This window comes from Temnothorax longispinosus, chromosome 1, assembly GCF_030848805.1.
Source record: "Temnothorax longispinosus isolate EJ_2023e chromosome 1, Tlon_JGU_v1, whole genome shotgun sequence".
Classification (NCBI taxonomy): Eukaryota; Metazoa; Arthropoda; class Insecta; order Hymenoptera; family Formicidae; genus Temnothorax; species Temnothorax longispinosus.
The window spans coordinates 17650387-17668720 of NC_092358.1; the positions used below are offsets into that span (position 1 = coordinate 17650387).

Consider the following 18334-nt stretch of genomic DNA (forward strand, 5'->3'; position numbering starts at 1 on the left):
TACAGGAATGGTTAAAAATGTATGACTCAAGTTGAGTTCAATTTGGCACTACGAATTTAACGGTGTGTAAACTGCGGAGTGACTATCGACATTTCTTTTATTCTATAGTCTGCAAGACGTAAACCATTCAGTGACCCATTTTCGAAGGAAATACCCGTAAAATAATTTCGCAAACGCCACGTTTGTCGCTATCTATATACTTTATGTATGTACGAACGGTACACTCTCCGAAAAATTTCGGATGTAGTTTCAGGAAGTATTCCTAGAGTTATTCTCGATTTGTTGCCGACACATCAATAGTACAACAGTAGCACGGTTCTTCCTGAGCGCAGCCCGCGCGAAACTGTTCAAACTTTCTGCCAAAGGTGAGAGACTCGGTTGTACATTTCTCGCGTTTCCTTCCTTTATCTCTTACCGGACGAGAGCAGAAGCAGAAGTGGATAGTTACATTCCTGGTGGCGATCGGAATCCATGACCTCGATATATCGGTGGGTAAGATCGATCGCTGGACGGCCTCCGTACGTTCGCGCTTTGCTTTATTCCACACACAACATGTCGCCAACTTTCATAACTTGCCCTCCGATATCTTGAAAGTGAACACAGCGCTGTTTGAAACACAACATTAAAGCTACTAGATACTGTCCGCGACTATTCGGAGAATAAAATGTCTATTTACTGTTATAAGGATGTTTGTGCACGATATTGTATTTAAAATTTAAATGTAAATAACAAAATGCAGTAGATAATATATTATTGTAATTTATTTATACAATTCTTTAGGCTTTTAATATTAGAAAATTTAAATAAAATTAAATCCTTAAATAAAATATTTAAATAAAATTTAAGTTTCTTTCATGAAAAAAAAATATTTGGTATAATAGAGTGGGTTATATTTTACCATAATATCTTATTTTATATTAGCATAGGGAAGACCGGGGCGAAGTCGTCACTATTTTTTCGGTGCCGATTTTTAACAACAAAACAAATAATTTTAGTAAAAGGTGGTATACCGTTGTAAAGAGTAAACCTTTGGCTACAAAATTTATAAGGACATTTTTTGTCTACGTCGCTTTGTTTAACTGTATAGAGTGAAAACGACAAAGAAAAAATTGAAATGTCAAAATTGCCGGGGCGGAGTCGTCACTCCATTCTTGGACTGAATTTTAAATGAAAATTTATAATTCCGATCATGAAAAATGATACGATACATTTTATTAATTATTTTTTAATAGAAAAATGGAAACATTAATTAAAGACACGATGGCGGAAAATAATTACAAGAAAAGCGCATACACTTATGTGCCCTACGGTCACACGAAATGCACTGTTTCTCGTCAGCCCTACTCTGTCATCTCTGAGCACACGCAGAACAATATTATTCAAATCATCGCCGGAATTCTACCACTGCTGCTTCTTTGACTTTGATTTTCGCCCGAAGCCTCCATGATATGGCTTGGTGACGACTTCGCCCCGGACATAGATTTTAAGTTTGATCGCTCATGAAATATTACAAATTAACGAAAATAAAAAAATTTCACTGGATTCGTGTTTAGCATGCATTACTCTTCAAAATCACTTATCTCGAGATTCGGAGAGAAAATAATATTTAAAATCATCCATATCTAAAAAAACCATGTAAAGTCGACTAGTATTTAAAATTTTCGACGCGCAAAAAATTTTACTTTTGACCTCCGAAAACACGGTTGCCTTAATGAAAATCACAACATGGCATATAATCTCACTAAACTTCGTTGGTCACATGGGCACCATAAGTAGTGTTTACAATATTAATGGCGAGTTCACACAACATACAGATTTCGAGATAATTGTAGTGACGACTCCGCCCCGGTCTCCCCTATATCTTATCATGTCCGATCATTCAAACATCAATCTATGTCATCAGTGCTGAAATGCATCACATTCTTTTTCTTTACATTCGATAACTACAAAATAGCTTTGATACCGTAGCTCACACATATCGAATTTTCTATGTATACATGCTATATATAGATCGAGACGTGTGTACTTTGACTGTGACATGGATTGGATCACACGTCGGATTAGAAAAGTTTCGTACGGTCGCATTTCGAGTTTTTGCAATACGAGAAAGTTGTTTAATTAAATTTCAGTTTCGGCCATTCGAACGCGATGTTATTTCCTATAATTCGCCACGCTAGAAGAGATTTTCGGTTACTTTTTCCGATGGCTAATCTTCTTAGATAGGATCGAAGCGCAAGCGGAAAAGAGGCTTACACGCGACAAAGTGCATAGAGAGACAAGAAAGCAGGAATGCGGGAAAGAGAAAACCGGCTACCTAAATTAAGAATTTAAATATCTTTAATACGCAACCCTGTCGCATGCAGTGTTCGTGACACAAAAAAGAACACGAGACACGACCTCGGATTAGAATGAATTTCAAGTATAAATATAATTAATATCAGCCTTATCTCTCTGCATGGAAATAAAATGTTTCATTATTTTATGTCTTAGCATGAATTAAAGTGCTTAAAAGTGTCTAAAGTGTTTTATTCCCGATTGGAATGGTATAAAAAGGACAAAAATTTTGGATAACGACTTTAATTGCTTAACTAGATTGCTTTAATAAATTGGATTAAAGCTTGAAAATAAGCCTCAATCGGATTTGAAAGCAAACGCTCCCATTTCCACCCTTGTATAATATGTATCTTAAAATGCTTTCCAGATGAACGGCTTTCCTCTAAGTAATGAAATTTGGAGAAACTGTAATTAAGTTATGAAATATTACCACGGTTACCTAACTACTCTTATAGCATTAAATCAAGCAGATCCAGCTTTCAGCAGTATTATACGTATAGTTTAATTGTACTAACTAAGGTTCGTATTCGTATCGTAAATTTAACGCTAGATTTCTTTTCCAGCGCAAGATAACGTTGTATTTGATCTTGTACGAGATAAATAAAACCGCAAATGTGACTATACTTTGCTGTGAATTTGCGATATAAATATAGGGATCTAAAAAATTGCCAACTTATTTTCTTTATTACATTTTAGTTGTACATTTTTTGTAGACAAATTAGGCCTACGAAATTACAAAACTATTACTGAACATTTTCCCTAATTTTTTTTATTATATATTAAAGTTTATTATAAATCTAGAAAGGATGGACAAAAGTTAATGCGTTTATAATGTTAAATCCTTACTTACGTTTGAAAAGGAACTGTCGGAATTGACAGTTTTCTTTTTGAAAACCGAAGAAAACAAAAATACCAAAGGAATTATTAAAACATGAATCAACGAGCGACTCTTGTGCAATGGTCGACGCGTCTGAAAGTCTCCTTGTTAACAAAGATGAGCGCAGCGAAGCGAACGACGGGGCGCGACGTTTCGAAAAAGGACGAAGAAACTGCACATCGTTGACGTAAACACGCGAACAAGCGACGCTGTTTTTCCGAGCTCACGGGAATTACGAGATAACGATCGGTCGCAGATTCCCGGCTATTCGTTCATCGGCGAGTCTCGTTGAACACGATGTCTCTCAGTTGCTTACGATATCCCCCTCCGGCTTGATTTTCGCGAAGCAAATAATTGACTTCTGGACCGGGTTTCCCAACGCCGCGCCGGAGAAAAGCCATTACCGGAACGATTCGATATCCATGGACCGATAAGGTTGATATCGATCTACAGTTCGCTGCCGGCGCGTCTCCCGTCGATATCTTTTCGGATTAACGCGATTGAATCCCATCTCGTTCCTTATGGAACTCAAGTTGACGTTGTAATACGAGAGCTTGTCCCTTCGTCAGTCTTCTTATTGCTGTGATCGAGTTAAGTCGAATACTGACCGAGTCGAGTACTCATACACACAAGTCTTATCGACTATTTAAAAAAGTAGGGACAATTGTTATGGGAATAATTGTTATGGTGCAATGCACGATGTCTCGTGTTTACACCTCGGAAAATCATATAGCACAAAAATTAGTCTTTAATCGGAATATATTCCAATCAACACAACCATTATTTTATATATGTATAAGCAAAAATATATAATTTTCTTTAAAGAATTTTATATTTTTGTATTTCAAGAATGTTATAAATTAATTTGAATATTATAATTGTCATATAACAAGTACAATATGATTGTTATGATGATAATGATACCCAGCAATATCATGAAGTAGGGTAGACCGGGGCACGTTGTCACACATTTGGTTCAATATTTTTTTTATTTTTTACATTCAATATTTAAGAGTACTTTGATATGCCAAAATTTCGAGTGAACCCTCAGCTTCAATTGGACAGTATCGAATTTTGTGTGATTGTTACTCTACAGTTGTTACATAACAATAAATAACGACAGGTCGCTTGTGACAACGTGCCCCGTGACCGGGGCACGTTGTCACATCAAATGTAATTGCATGCAAAATGTTATCCAAACTGTATTCAACGTAAATATCAATATATTATAGTGCGCTGCAATGTAAAAAAGTAAAATCCTTCACAGAAACATTTATTTTATTTGAAAAAGTACAAAAAGCACGAAGTTTTTGTCTTAATCTAAATGCAAGAATTCCACTCGAATGCGCAACTTATTGATACACATTTTTTTTTATAATCATGTCGGTGATTAAACATAAAATATTTTTACTCGTTATCGTCATTCGAAGATTCGCAATAGATTCCCATCAAATTCGTGACAACGTGCTCTGAGGGCATTTTTTTACTTCAAACAGCCTCATGGCCGACACGTTTGAGATATTCATAAGGTTAGGTATTGCACGCGGTAGGTAAAAGTACATACTTTAAGATAATATAAAGGTCTATTCTGAAAAAACATAAGCTTCATGTCCAGTACGTTGAATATTAGACAATCAAATTTTACTTACGGTCGCAAAAAACTTTTAAGTTGATTTTACGTCAACACGGCTGGAGCAATCTCAACACTGTAAACACACCAAAGATGGGTACTGTGCTCTCTGGTTATTAGTTTTTTAAATAAAGCTGATGTGACAACATGCCTCGTGTGACAACGTGCCCCGGTCTATACCTTATATTAAATATCATGAAAAATAATTTATCTTTATTTAACACTGTAGTATAATCTTATTTTAAGATTTACATGTTAAAAATAAAGATATTTTCTAAATAAAAATGTTTTTTTTTCTGTGCAGATAAAAAGTATAATAACGCCCTTCATTATAATGTGCTAACTTAATTTGTACACGTGAGGAAAGAGTTTCTTTTAAAATTATAGCAAAGGGAGAATTAAGATATCTCTAAATGAGAGAGAGAGAGAGAGAGAAAGAGAGAGAATTATATTATGTTATACACAAAAACCAAGATGCAATGGAAATGTTTAGAAATACTCTACCAAGAACTGCGGTTTTTGTAGTAATCAACAAAAAACAAGCTATAAAAAGATATAAAGTTTTTAAGGGAAGGAAGGCTTAAGGTTTTTGTAGGAAAGAACTAGAAAATATTTACTCTACGTCAACCGATAAAATTTAAACGAATAACAAAAACGTTTTGTTAAACAAAAAAAGCATGGTTCTTGATGAAGTAATATTTTCAAACATTTATCAGATGCTTTATATGTATACATAAAGTAAAGCATTAATAGTTATTTCAAATTTTTCATTAATTTTTACATTACTAAAAAATAATTAATCCTATACTAAATAAGAAGTTTTAAAGAATATTTATATGACAATCGTTACTGCTTCATTCCACATACGACTGATTGCGCAACGTAAACAATAGAGTTTATTAATTAAACGGTTTATTATTTTATTTAGCAATGTTTATTTAATATTTGTTTACAAATCATTATTAACGGAAAAAATTTTTTTTTTTAATTTTTAATATTTATTTGCAATAGTATGAATCAATTATCTTCCTGTTTACAATCTGCCACGACGCGACATTGAACATCGAGGACATTTTTTCTCCAAAAAGAAGCAAGAGAGTTTTATGTATGTTGCTACTCTATATATAAGGTTGTTACTTTGTTTAGGTTTTTTATCATTAAATTTTTATTCAAAGTTATTTACTGTGTTAATTATTTGCACGTATCTGATCACCTATTCATTTGAGAACATTGAGCAATAGAGTCAAAGGAATTAAAGCTTCTCAGCTCACTGCGTTCAACACTTCCGCGCACTTGTAAGTAGTACGAGTCACTGATCTTTCCAACATTTTCAGTAGAATAGGTTGATAAAGAGAAAAACACTGTAAATATACAAATCAATTCTTACAAGTCTGTCCTATCAATATAAGTTCAGCACTGTGACTTAAATACAAATTCTTGAATTTATAAGTAAGATATCTTTTCTTTACTGCTAGTAACACAAATTCATGATTTATCGAAATTAAACATTTACCTATTAGTAATACTTCTATTAATTTAGATAGAGAAAGAAACCCTAAATGTTTACACAGTTACACGTATTCATGCAATTTCAATATTACCTTGCGCTTAAACATTTTCTTTACATACATTATTATTGATAAATTATAAGATATTATTTATATTTTAACTGCATCGATATCACAAATATATCTACATATTAAAAGAAAATTAACAATAAAAATACAGAAAATTATAATATGTCATTAGACTCGTGAAAATGTCAACAAATTAATAAACAGCTATACGCGCGAGTCTCAGGCGCGGTACGTGGTGCGCAAGTAAAGAAATTAATAGTTACAAAATAGTAACGAATTACAATGTATATAATATACATATCTTTTGTTGACATTTTCACGAGTCTAATGACATATTTGAATTTACGCAGGCTAAAACATGCGTTTGTTAACTATTATTAACCGGTTATTGCGATAAATATTACCACGTGCCTCGGTAGTAGAATTGGTACGACGCTCTTCACGGAATGAGGGAGGTTCCAGGTTCGAATCCTGGCTGAGGTAATATTTTTCGCAATAAATTCTTTACAGTTTTTTATAATAATTAAATTGCGTCGATTTAATTCCGGGAAGGGAAAGGTATTAATGTTCCAACGATAGCTGTGTTTCAAGTCCGACAAATAATCGGTGCGCAGTTTATTAAGATGGAATGGATGTATATTACATACATTGTAATTCGTTACTTCTGTAACTATTAATTTCTTTACTTGCGCACCACGTACCGCGCTTGACTCATATAGCTGTTTATTAATTTGTTGATAGAAAATTATAATAGTTTTCAACTACAGTTTTTACGTTACATTTTCAAGAAATTTGAATTGTATCAATTTATATGAATTGTATTTGAATTATAACGTAATAATAAGGAGGGAAATAAGGAACGATATTTTGTTGGTAATGACGTAGTGGATTTAGTTAACTGGATTGCGGAGGGTTGTAGCAGATCCTATTGTACTTGTGGTAGGATAATGGTAGCCCCGCTCATCATTGCTCATAATTCATCTATCCTTATCACTCGGCTTATCTTGTTGCAGGAAGCTGCTTCAGGCAACAGTAAGGGCCAATCGCACGGGCCATTTCATGTGGGTAGGTAGCGATTCGTGGGGCGCTAAAGTTCACCCCGTCCGGGATCAGGAGTTCGCGGCCGAAGGTGCCATCACCATCCTGCCATATAGGAACGCCCTCAAAGGTAAAAGACCCTCGTTACTACGCTTTTGCGATCCTATCATAACCGACTTAATTGGAAGAATGTTTACTCTGAGTTTACCTTTGATCAAGAATGAGCAATAAAAAATGGGAATAAAAATCACAATTTTTGCAGAAAATAAAATATATTATAAGAATATATAATAATATTAGTAATATAACATTAGAAGAATGGAATATAGTACCATGTTCTAAGGATCATGTAGCTTTAAGGGTGGAAAACATTAATTTAACTAAAGTGCTGATACACTTAATTTGTATGACCTGCATATTTGTTTGAATTACTTAAACTCGTTTAATTTTGTCAACTCTTCTAATCCTTAACGCATCTAGTACACTTTACTAAGCCACGATTGAAATTCCTTGTTAGCACAGTTGCTTACTGTGCAACTTTGTTGCCGCAGTAGCGATGTCGTTCCAACTTTGGCTTGACGTTCATTAATCTCACATATGACAAGTGAGTAATATTTTCCGCTTCCAATTATGTCGCATCATCCACGAATCGTGGGTTAGCATTCGCAGACTGAAGAAATGAACGCGACGAGCGGCACTTCCGTTTCGCACCAAGCAATTAACACGGGAATGTCGAGCCCTCGTTAGTCGGGCCAAATTATACTAGAAATTATGGCCTACCGAGTACCAAAAAAGATGGAATCCATGATCAGGATGTTCATTAATTCTATAAACTGACAGCTAGGCTAGAAAGACTGAGGGCGATAAGATAAAACAGATAATTTTCCTGATTGCTTAAATTCTCATCAGTTTCTACATTATAATTTTCCAAAATAATATAAACTTATCTTTTGCAAATTTGTCTTTTTCTTACGGTTATTACTTTGCCATATAAACATTTAAATATTCTCAAGAATGCAGTAGTGGATTTTTAAAAAATATAACATCTTCGAAAAAAATCTAAATACACCGTTGTAATGCGCTTTTGAAACCATAAAATTTTCTATGCACTAACATATTCAAAGCTCATGAAAATAGGGGGAGAATGGACACGTGGTCCGTCTCCTTGTTAGTATTTGTTTTATATTTGTTGCATGATTTCATTCTGCGTTCAAGCCTTATCTAATACTTCTTTATTCGCTCCTACATTTCTCTAATTAACCGGCACTGCTCACAAGTAAACCTCTTACCTTCTATCTTCGCGATTGAAATGAGACTTTGGGAAATAATTTAGACATGTCTCTGGAAAACTCCCGGAAGTAGAGATTTTAGACCAGAATATAGAATCATTTTTGGCGGCTTGGTGAGGTTTACCGCCCAAACTAATAATTGCATTTGCATGTACTTCTATGGGTAATGTTGTTTCTAAATGTTTTTACAAAATTGCCTCTGTTTGCAGCGACTAGGAGTGCAATTTTGCTACTTTTCTATTTCTTAATCATATTGTCTATAAATTAATTTATTTATAAAATCAAATTGGTAAAACGCCATTAAACGATCAGGACTGAATCTTGGTTATGTGATAATATTATTCGCGTGAATTTTACGTGTAATTCTTCAAGTACATACAAATGCAATTATTAGTTTGGGCGGTAGACCTCCCATTAAGCCAATAACAATGCTCCTGAATTCTGGTGCTTCTGGGAATTTTGCAGCTGACTAGCTTTAAACGATCCCGAGGCATAAATCATTTCCCAAAGTCTCATTTCAATCGCGAAGGTAGAAGGTAAAGGGTTTACTGGTCAAATGTAAAACCCGCTACCTAATCAATCGAACGATCGACAAGTGCATTACAGAGATTCTTTATAGTTAATATTAAGCAGAAGTAGATGAGAAGCTTAATCACACACTCCTTCTATTTCACACGTCAAAAGATGCCACTTAATGTCTCAGTAGGTTCACTGACGCATGCGCTTATAAATAAATAAGTCCGGAAATAAATTAGGCTTTACTGAACCAAATTTCTTTTTCTTTTTTATAATAACTGAATGGAAATATCATATATATAAGCCTGAACAGAAGTTTTACCTGTTAAAAATACAGATATATAAAGTAAAACTAAATAGTGACAAAAGAAGAATATTAATTTACAGATTTTTTTATCAAGAGACACGGTAGTGTCTCGCGCCAAGTACGCGCGGAGCGAGACGCACCGTGACTCATTTACGCAAACGCACGAGTTGCGAGTATAACCCGAGATTTTGAGATCTCTATAAATTACACGAAAGTACTCTTGTTATCATTCGACATGAAGTAAAATAAGCCGTTTAGTTCTTCTCATATGCATTCTTGTAATTACTCTCGGAATTCAAATAATTCTCGCAAATTTTAACAGTCATGATTTTTCCAATCTATATCAAAACCCGAAAAATTCGTTTGGGAAATAACCAAACTGAATGCAGATAAAAAAATATTAATTAAAATTTACGTTCGACAGAGATATAAATTTTATAACTGAATGAGTCGTCAGAGTATATAGCGGTATAAATAAAATAAACGGAACGACATGTTTGATAATCATGCATGATTGGTGATGACGATTGTGGTGCAGAGAGTTGTGCGCTGCTCTAATGAGCCAAAGATTCGAGTTTAAATCCGACCGAAAATTGTTGGTTTTTATTCGATTGCCCCCTCTCGGAAGGCAATGGCAAACCACCGAGAGTGTCTTGCTCAGGACGTCCTATCCTAGGTAGTAACCCTTGCCAGAAAATCCTAGAGGAAAGCAACGGGAAACTACCTCTAGTATCTTCCCAAGAGAATCTCATGGATTGTCTTATAAGGACAAACATCCCAGGCAGCATGCTAATGTTAGTTTTGTGTTATATATGTTCACTGTTTGATTCCGAACAGTTAGATAACATTCTGAAAATAAATTCTTTTAAAGAGTTATGATCTAAACGTTGAACGAATGTTGCAAATAATTAATAAGAAGTAGTGGCAAATGCAGAAGAAATTGATACACCAGCATTGAATACTGGTAATAAAGAAAATAATGTAAACTATGTATATTATCAAACTAAGTGCAGAAACTCTGTGTGTGTGTTTTGCACAAAAGTTGCAATTGTTTTTTAACTTTTCGTTTGGATGAGTTATTATAGCGTAGATTATAACAATTACTGCAACGAGCAATAATGTGTAATTTTTTATAATTTGTGTTGAAAATATAGAATTAATAATATATATCAGAACAAAACGGATTAAAACTAAACTTGTCTGATTAGAATTCTAATTTTCAGTTCAATTTCTAATATGTAATCTAATACGGTCGGGTTTTACGTAGGTAACGATTAGCTTTAATTAATTCTAACTCTAGAACAACAAATTTAATTTATCAAAACTTGATATAAATTTAAGTTAATAAGGTTATTTAACTCAAATAATTATTGCGTCTTTGATATTTATTGTATCAATTTTTTTTTTATTTGACATTAAAATATATCTGCATTATAATAAAAGATGTACCAAGCTAAAGCAGTGGCATATCGTCAAAAAACGTAAGTCGTAAGACTTAAATAGTAAGCAAATCAACCAATCAGTTGAGATTTAAAAATGGTAGCCTTACTTTTTCGACAATTCTCGGCCATTTAGGTTTTTCCTCGCTGTCCATCAACCTCATTCTTAAAAAAATGTCAAAAAGTAGCTACGCATCGTAGCTGATGAGCTCTAGTTATTAAAAATAATACTCGCCATTTTATAGTCTCTTTCAAGAATCGCTTTGAGAATAACAAATACTTAAATCTAGTTCCAAAATTTGATTGAAAATATAACGATAAAAATGACAAAATTTTATAAAATCACCTTTTTGGAGAAAGGCAAAAGGAATGCAATGTTTTCATCAAAACAAATTAGGTAAAAAAATATGCTGATACATATTTTAATAAAGTAATAAACTATTTTAATTTAAATATTTTAATACTTAAATAATGCCCTACGCACTATTCTAATATATTATTTAAATCTGTTTTTATTACAATAATAATGAGATAAGGAACTGCAGCAATTTCGCGGTATTTTCGCAAACACCAAAGTCTTGTACTATAACTAATTGAAAGATGTAAAAAATTATGTAAAAAATTATACAAAGATTTATGCCAATTATTCAAATTGTTTTATTTAAATTGTGATGCATGCTTTTATTATTGGACATTAAACTGTATGTCTATTTGGGGAATAAAATTCACCCTATTTAATCGACAAAATATTTGTGCAAACATAAATTTATCAAGATATATGTCTCATACTTATTGTTAGTATATGTTTCGTTAAAGTACATCCTTTCATGAATGAAATACGTTACCTATATTCTTTACAGCAGTAATCGACCACTTTGATGCCGACCATTGACTTAATACATTTAATTTTACATAACATATTGTAAATGAAGATACAAATTGCACAAACTAATTGATCTAAAGCTTTCTAAATTTTTAATTGTTATACAAAATTACTTGTAAAAAATAGATTTTCTTCTAGATAAATTATGAGAGTATTATTAAAATATAATTAAAGAGTCAACAAAAAATTTTATCTTTACGGAATACAAGATTTAAATGAAAGATACATTTTTCAATAAAGTTGGCTTTCTGGAATGAAATGTTCTTTTTTCAATTCTATCGCGACTGAGGAGCGCAAGAAGTTTTTCTCCGGCAAAAAAACATAATATATCGAAGCTATCAAACCTTATTGAACGATTCGAGTAACAAGTGCGGTTCAATTCTGATATTGTAGGTTTCGACGACTACTATTTGAGCTTGCGGCCAAGAATTGGCGACGAGTGCGGCGGGCAGGCAGAGAACAATATTCCCCATGAGTCCTCGAAAGGGAGGATGGTAAACTGCCGGAATATCTGGTTCCGAGAGTTCTGGTCGCAGCATCACAAGTGCACTTTCAGCGTGAACGCGTCGAACGGCGTGACACATTGCACCGGCGAAGAAAATCTCGTCGATTACGAACAGGAGGGCCTGGTGCCTTTTGTCGGTAACGTATATAGATTTATTCTATCGTTATATTGACACTTTTCTCCGAATGCCTATTTTACCTGTTATATGTTACGCAGAAAGAAATATGTGTGGCACAAAAACCGATTTGCATTGATGTATAATATTTCCGCGAAAAATATATAAACAAAATTTTTAACTTAAAAAAAGGGGATTAAAAAAGTCAGTAGGTATTAAAAACTGCTTTTCAGCATTTTTATCTCTCACAATCAGTTCCGAATCTCGAAATTCAATACTCGGCTGATCTGATGAAGTTCCTAGTTAAATTTTTGTGAAAAAGACTATTCATTTTGAAGTGATTGGCAATTAACTGTTTAACAGTTTAAACTGTTTAAAGCTATTAATTTTAATGGAAAAACCACCCTAACTTTCCATTTCTCATTATTATTGTTAAATGCCCTGATAAATAAATTACCGCATCAGTTATAATTCCACCGTAATGAAAAAAAAATAACGTATGGACGAACTCTTCCTATTCATGCCGTGAATGAATTGGTTAATTAATTGCGGAAAGTGCGAATCGGGACACTTTGCAGATAGGGGACGCTTCGCGATCGTTTATATCCTGAAGTGCGAAAGAAATGATCAGTGCGGAAGGAAGAGAACGAGGAGCAAGACGAGCGGAAAGATAGTTATCGGTGAGAAGAAGAATGAAAGGGAGAGGAAGCATTCTCGGCAACCCTCCAACTTTCCGTCACTCTTCGACCATTTTTCTAGCCCGAAAATAGAAACGGGAAGAATCTAGTCGTCCCCCGTTCGATCGTAATTCCGACAATGTATGACGAGACTTGCGTCATGCAATGAGATAACAGTGCGCCTCAATCGATTATTTACCACACGATTTCCTTTTGTTCTTAGCCGATCACGCATTTTACAAATTATCGCATTATCAAGTCCATTTTCTGCCACGTTTATGTGCAGTCTGCGATGAATACAATCCGATTAACATGTACACATTTCTTTATTCGTAAATTGTAAGAGATTTTAGAAAATATGCAATATAATATTTAAAAAGCAATTACATATAGTATATATAACTATATATAGATATATTCCTATTTTATTTTATATTGTATAAAAATATAGAATTATATTATATATGTTTGTTTTAAGGTATGCAATAAGATTAAAGGTTTCACACAAGATGTACATAATAATATAACACATCATTATATACAGGATGTTTCTTATACGTCTAGCCAATATTTTAGGAGTTAATTTTTGAGATTTTCTCATAAAGAAAAATTTATATGATTTCAAAAATCTTGTTTTAAAGAGTGTTGAAAAATTATATAGTCCATTACTCCATATTTAATATATTTATACGCCAATGACTGGAATCAAATTTTTTTGCATTTAACTTAAAAATATACTTGCAATATATATCTTTATGGCAAAAATTAATTTTTTTATAACAAACTAATTTTTTTAAACTTTTTTTTGTTTAAGAGCTATTAAGAAAAAAATAATAAATTTATAGAATTTTTAAAATTTTACATCTCTGAAACAAGGCCTTTAAGAAAACGACCTCCTAAAATATTGAATAGTACTTAAAAGAGCACTTTATATAATATACATATACCTACATATAATTTTTTAAATATATATATATGTTTATATGTTGAAAATATTAAACAGTACGTTAAGATTTTATTTTAACTTACTTTAATTAACACATATATCTTCAATCATTTCTTAATATTTTTATTCAAAGATTATGAATTTACCAAGGATACGTTTTACGCATAAATAAATCTTAATTAATTAATTTAAAATAAGCAAAAAGAGATAGAATTTCAAGAGGGAAACATAAATTTCACACAATTAATCCCAAGTCGCTATCGTCTGTTCGTAAGCATTCGTCTGTGTACGCAATTAACTGCAGCTGACTGTATTCCGTGATCCATTAGATCGCGTACCTTCCGACGGATGAGATCGAGTAAGCTTTCGCGACAAACTTCCTCGGGGCAAAGACACGACAAATGGAAAGGAAGGAAACCGCGGTGAACCGAGCGAAGCAATTTTTCCCGGCTATGGTTTTTGCGTTAACAAACACACGTCCGGTGACGCGTGAAAAGTTGCGCGAAATCAACCATCACGTTTCCCCGAATCCCGCGTTTAAGGCTCTTTCCCTTTCTCTTCCCTTTTCTTACGTTCCATCCTCCCGTGAGATAAATGACAGGGTCTCGTCGAGCGCGAAGCGATCGAAAACTCTTCACGTTCGGGTGCATCACGATAGTAGATAAATCTTGTAAGTCATCTTATTAGGCGCCACGAGACGTCTTTTCCTCAAGCAACAATTTGCGCTCGACGTTTTCTTTATCCGTGAATAAATAAATCAAATAGTGGCATTTGCTATCGCATAACATGAAATCTTCGAGATGGATCAAATAATAAGACCTGTCTGATTGTCTGCGAAGTGTCTCGTAAATTTGATAGATCATATTTTATCACGACGAATGAGATAAATAAAATTGTAGAAGCAGGATAATATATAAATATCTTATTTAGTATCTAGAAAAACAAGTCTCTCTATTTTTCATCGTATCATAAATCTAACATAAACGAGAAATTCCTTATTTTCCTGTGCTAAGTTTCTTCTTTATGCTTTATGCTGAGCTCGTAGATTTCTTTTTAACACTCTTAGATGAAAGATTTATAAAAATAAATTTCTTCCTTTAAAAACAGATATATTTAATTTAATGATACAAGATACCAATTTATTCTATCAGATAGATAATATGCGTTTATAAGAACATTGCTGAAACTGGATATTTTCATATTATTTGCAGTGGATGCAGTTTACGCCATGGCACACGGTGTTCATAACGTTATCGAGGAAGAATGCGTAAATAATTTGGGTACCTCGCATTATCTTTGCGAAACGCTTATACCAGCACCGGACGGTCCACGTCTCCTCCAACACATTCGCAATGTCACTTTCATCGGTGAGTTACGCAAAGTTCTTCGAAAGTAATTTTTTAATTTAACGCCTAAATTAACTTTCAAGCGAAACTTCAGAGCACCTCACGAGAAACTTGTAAATATTCAATTTTACTTGAAAGTTTACAAGTTGCATCTCTTATTATAACGCTTACGGATTAAAAACAATTAAGTGTCGTAGGAATATTTCACGCGTTTGTATGACACGAGGGACAGGATTGATTAATTGATCAAAACTTGTTAGCGTTTTCCACATGCCGAATGTGAAAAAAAAGGCCGCGTTAAATTGAAAAGCTCGAACGAATCGATCAATTATATCCGCGAGAATTCCGCGTAGTAAGTACGCCGAGCGACTGCGTCATCTCGCACGTGAAGCGATCTATCAGTAACATCAGAGGTGATCTCGACGCCCTCATCGATATTACAATTAAAACACTTTCCCCGATTTAACGGGGGAACGTAACACTTTCACGTCGGTGAACTCTGCGACACAATTATAAGACTGCCCCTCGTTACGGCACTATCAAATGGCAATGCGATTATCCTAACCGGCCATCCCCCGATCGCGTATCAGCCGAGATTTATCGCGACAATATTGCATAACGTTCAAACTTTCCTTCCTTCCCCACGGCTGGCTCTTCCAATAATTTCATAACACCGCCGACTCATCTTTCAATCCCGCTCTTATCGCTTTTGTCCGCTTTTAATCCCCGACACATTTGTGCGCCATCAGGATGTTAGTTCATATCAGAATATCTTAGACCTCGAGCTCCCATTTATCAATATTAGGAGTATAAATGGAAGATAATCTTTAAGGTAAACTGCAGAATTTTCCCGGAACCCCATGTACATCCGATGCTGAATATTTATTCTTCGCTTAAACCATATCCGATATTTTTTGCGCGAAGCTTTAATCCTATCTGTATAAATGTCAGATTATTTGAATAAAATAAGAAGGCGTTAGCTAAGTTGTACTGATAAATACATAGGGCCAAGAAAAATCTTTCTATCGATTATTCAGTTGCGAGCTTCACAATTTTTACCTCGAAATTTTATTTAATTAAAATTTTATTCTAACGCTTAACTATATTTAAAACGAAAATAATGTTGTAATCTTCAATTTTTTAATTCTATAATTCATAAAAGATGATTCTTTAGCGCTAAATTTTTAGGACATCCATATATGCACGGGCAAAAAATCTAGTAAATAATCTATATTTGTAATGTATAAAATCATAAAATGTACATAGAAATTTACCTACTTTATAAATATTTTTCCAGTCTTGTTGGATAAAATGTAAAGAACAATATTTTTCTGTCCAATAATATAAACAAATAAAATTAAACTAATATGCGAAGCGTAATAACGAGAATAAAAATATCAATTATCGTAGAATTACCTGCAACAGCCTTGTTCGATAGTGCTCAATTATTCGCTTTACTGCGTGGCGTGCGATATACGAATTCAACATGCATCAAATGAGACAATGAATTCTGTATTTACGTTTATAGATTGTTTTCAATAATTGGATTTTGCGAAAGAAAACTTTTATAGCCGCTGCTGTAAGCTCTGAAAAGAGTTTGGCTTAAACTTCGGAATTATCTGGCTCTCTCTCTCTCTCTCTCTCTCTCTCTCTCTCTCTCTCTCTCTCTCTCTCTCTCTCTCTCTCTCTCTCTCTCTCTCTCTCTCTCTCTCTCTCTCTCTCTCTCTCTTTCTTTCTTTCTTTCTTTCTTTCCCTTTCAATCCGCGCTCTCAGTTGTTTAACGTTCGGAAGGAAAAGGCTATGCATCTCAAATACTTTCATTTCTACCCGTAACATTTTCGCAGATAAACTGGCAATAAAACCGACCGCTGACTGAAAGCAGAACGAAAAATTCTACTCGATGTTATCTCTCTTTCTCGTTGTTCTTTATTCTTTCTTCGACTCCTGATTGTACCTTTTACTCACTTATTTGGTCTATTACAGATAAATAGTATTTTGATAAGGATAATCGAGGAAAAAACAAATTTTCAACAGATATACTTAACAAAGAAATAAATACCATAAAAACCTCTGACTCTGAAAATAGACCCTCGTTTGTTAAAGAATGCTGAGAAATACGACCAAAAGCAAAGATGATTCAGACAATGTGAAATGTACAGGTGGGGTGGGATGAATGATTTGTCGCTACGCGCGCGACAAACTTCTTTTAATTACTTTCAAAAATAAAAGTTTTTTTCGAAACAAAGTCGCGCGTTTACCGCGGAATAGCGCGAATAGCTTGTCGCTCGAATCGTTTGACGTTCAATTGCGATAAATTAAAATTATACGAATCTTCGTAACGTGCTTACCGACAATAACCCGCGATAGGCGAAACGTAAGTAATTTCGCCGATATCGTTGCAAGGATAACGATAACTTGGCACAAACGCCACAAACTTGTTTGAACGTTTCGCCTACGAGCTCTCCGCAGCACAAATCTGGCGCCGCGGAATAACAATGTACACGTATTTTTCTTTGTCAAACTTATTTACTAGCCCTGACAATCCTGGAACCTGTTTGCACTCCATTATTTTCACCCTGACGCTACGAGAAGCAAATGAACCTACCGCGGGCGAATTTCATCGCGCTAAACGCGCCTTGTAGCTTTTATTGCTGCGCGAACTTCTCTTTGTTGGAGAAAATTGCAATAATAACAATAACTTAATGGACCAGCGAGAAGTTCTCTTTCACGGGTTCTCATTAGTTCTGATGAAATGGTTAATAGGCTTATCGAATAAACAGAAATGATTATGTGAGATATCCTGCGTTTTCCGTTGATATCCAACATTTTTATTCGTAATTTTCCCATATTATATA

At 34.0% G+C, this 18334-nt stretch overlaps 1 protein-coding gene across 2 annotated transcripts in view; it reads left to right on the top strand.

Annotated features, from left to right (window-relative positions):
• Nucleotides 1-18334, top strand: part of LOC139812733 (metabotropic glutamate receptor 8) — a 176442-nt gene that overhangs the window by 128055 nt on the left and 30053 nt on the right. For both annotated transcript variants that reach the window (XM_071777814.1, XM_071777805.1), the window contains exons 7-9: nt 7432-7586; nt 12284-12532; nt 15345-15500. In XM_071777814.1, coding sequence (XP_071633915.1) covers nt 7432-7586; nt 12284-12532; nt 15345-15500 — 560 coding nt within the window. The remainder of the gene's footprint in view (nt 1-7431; nt 7587-12283; nt 12533-15344; nt 15501-18334) is intronic.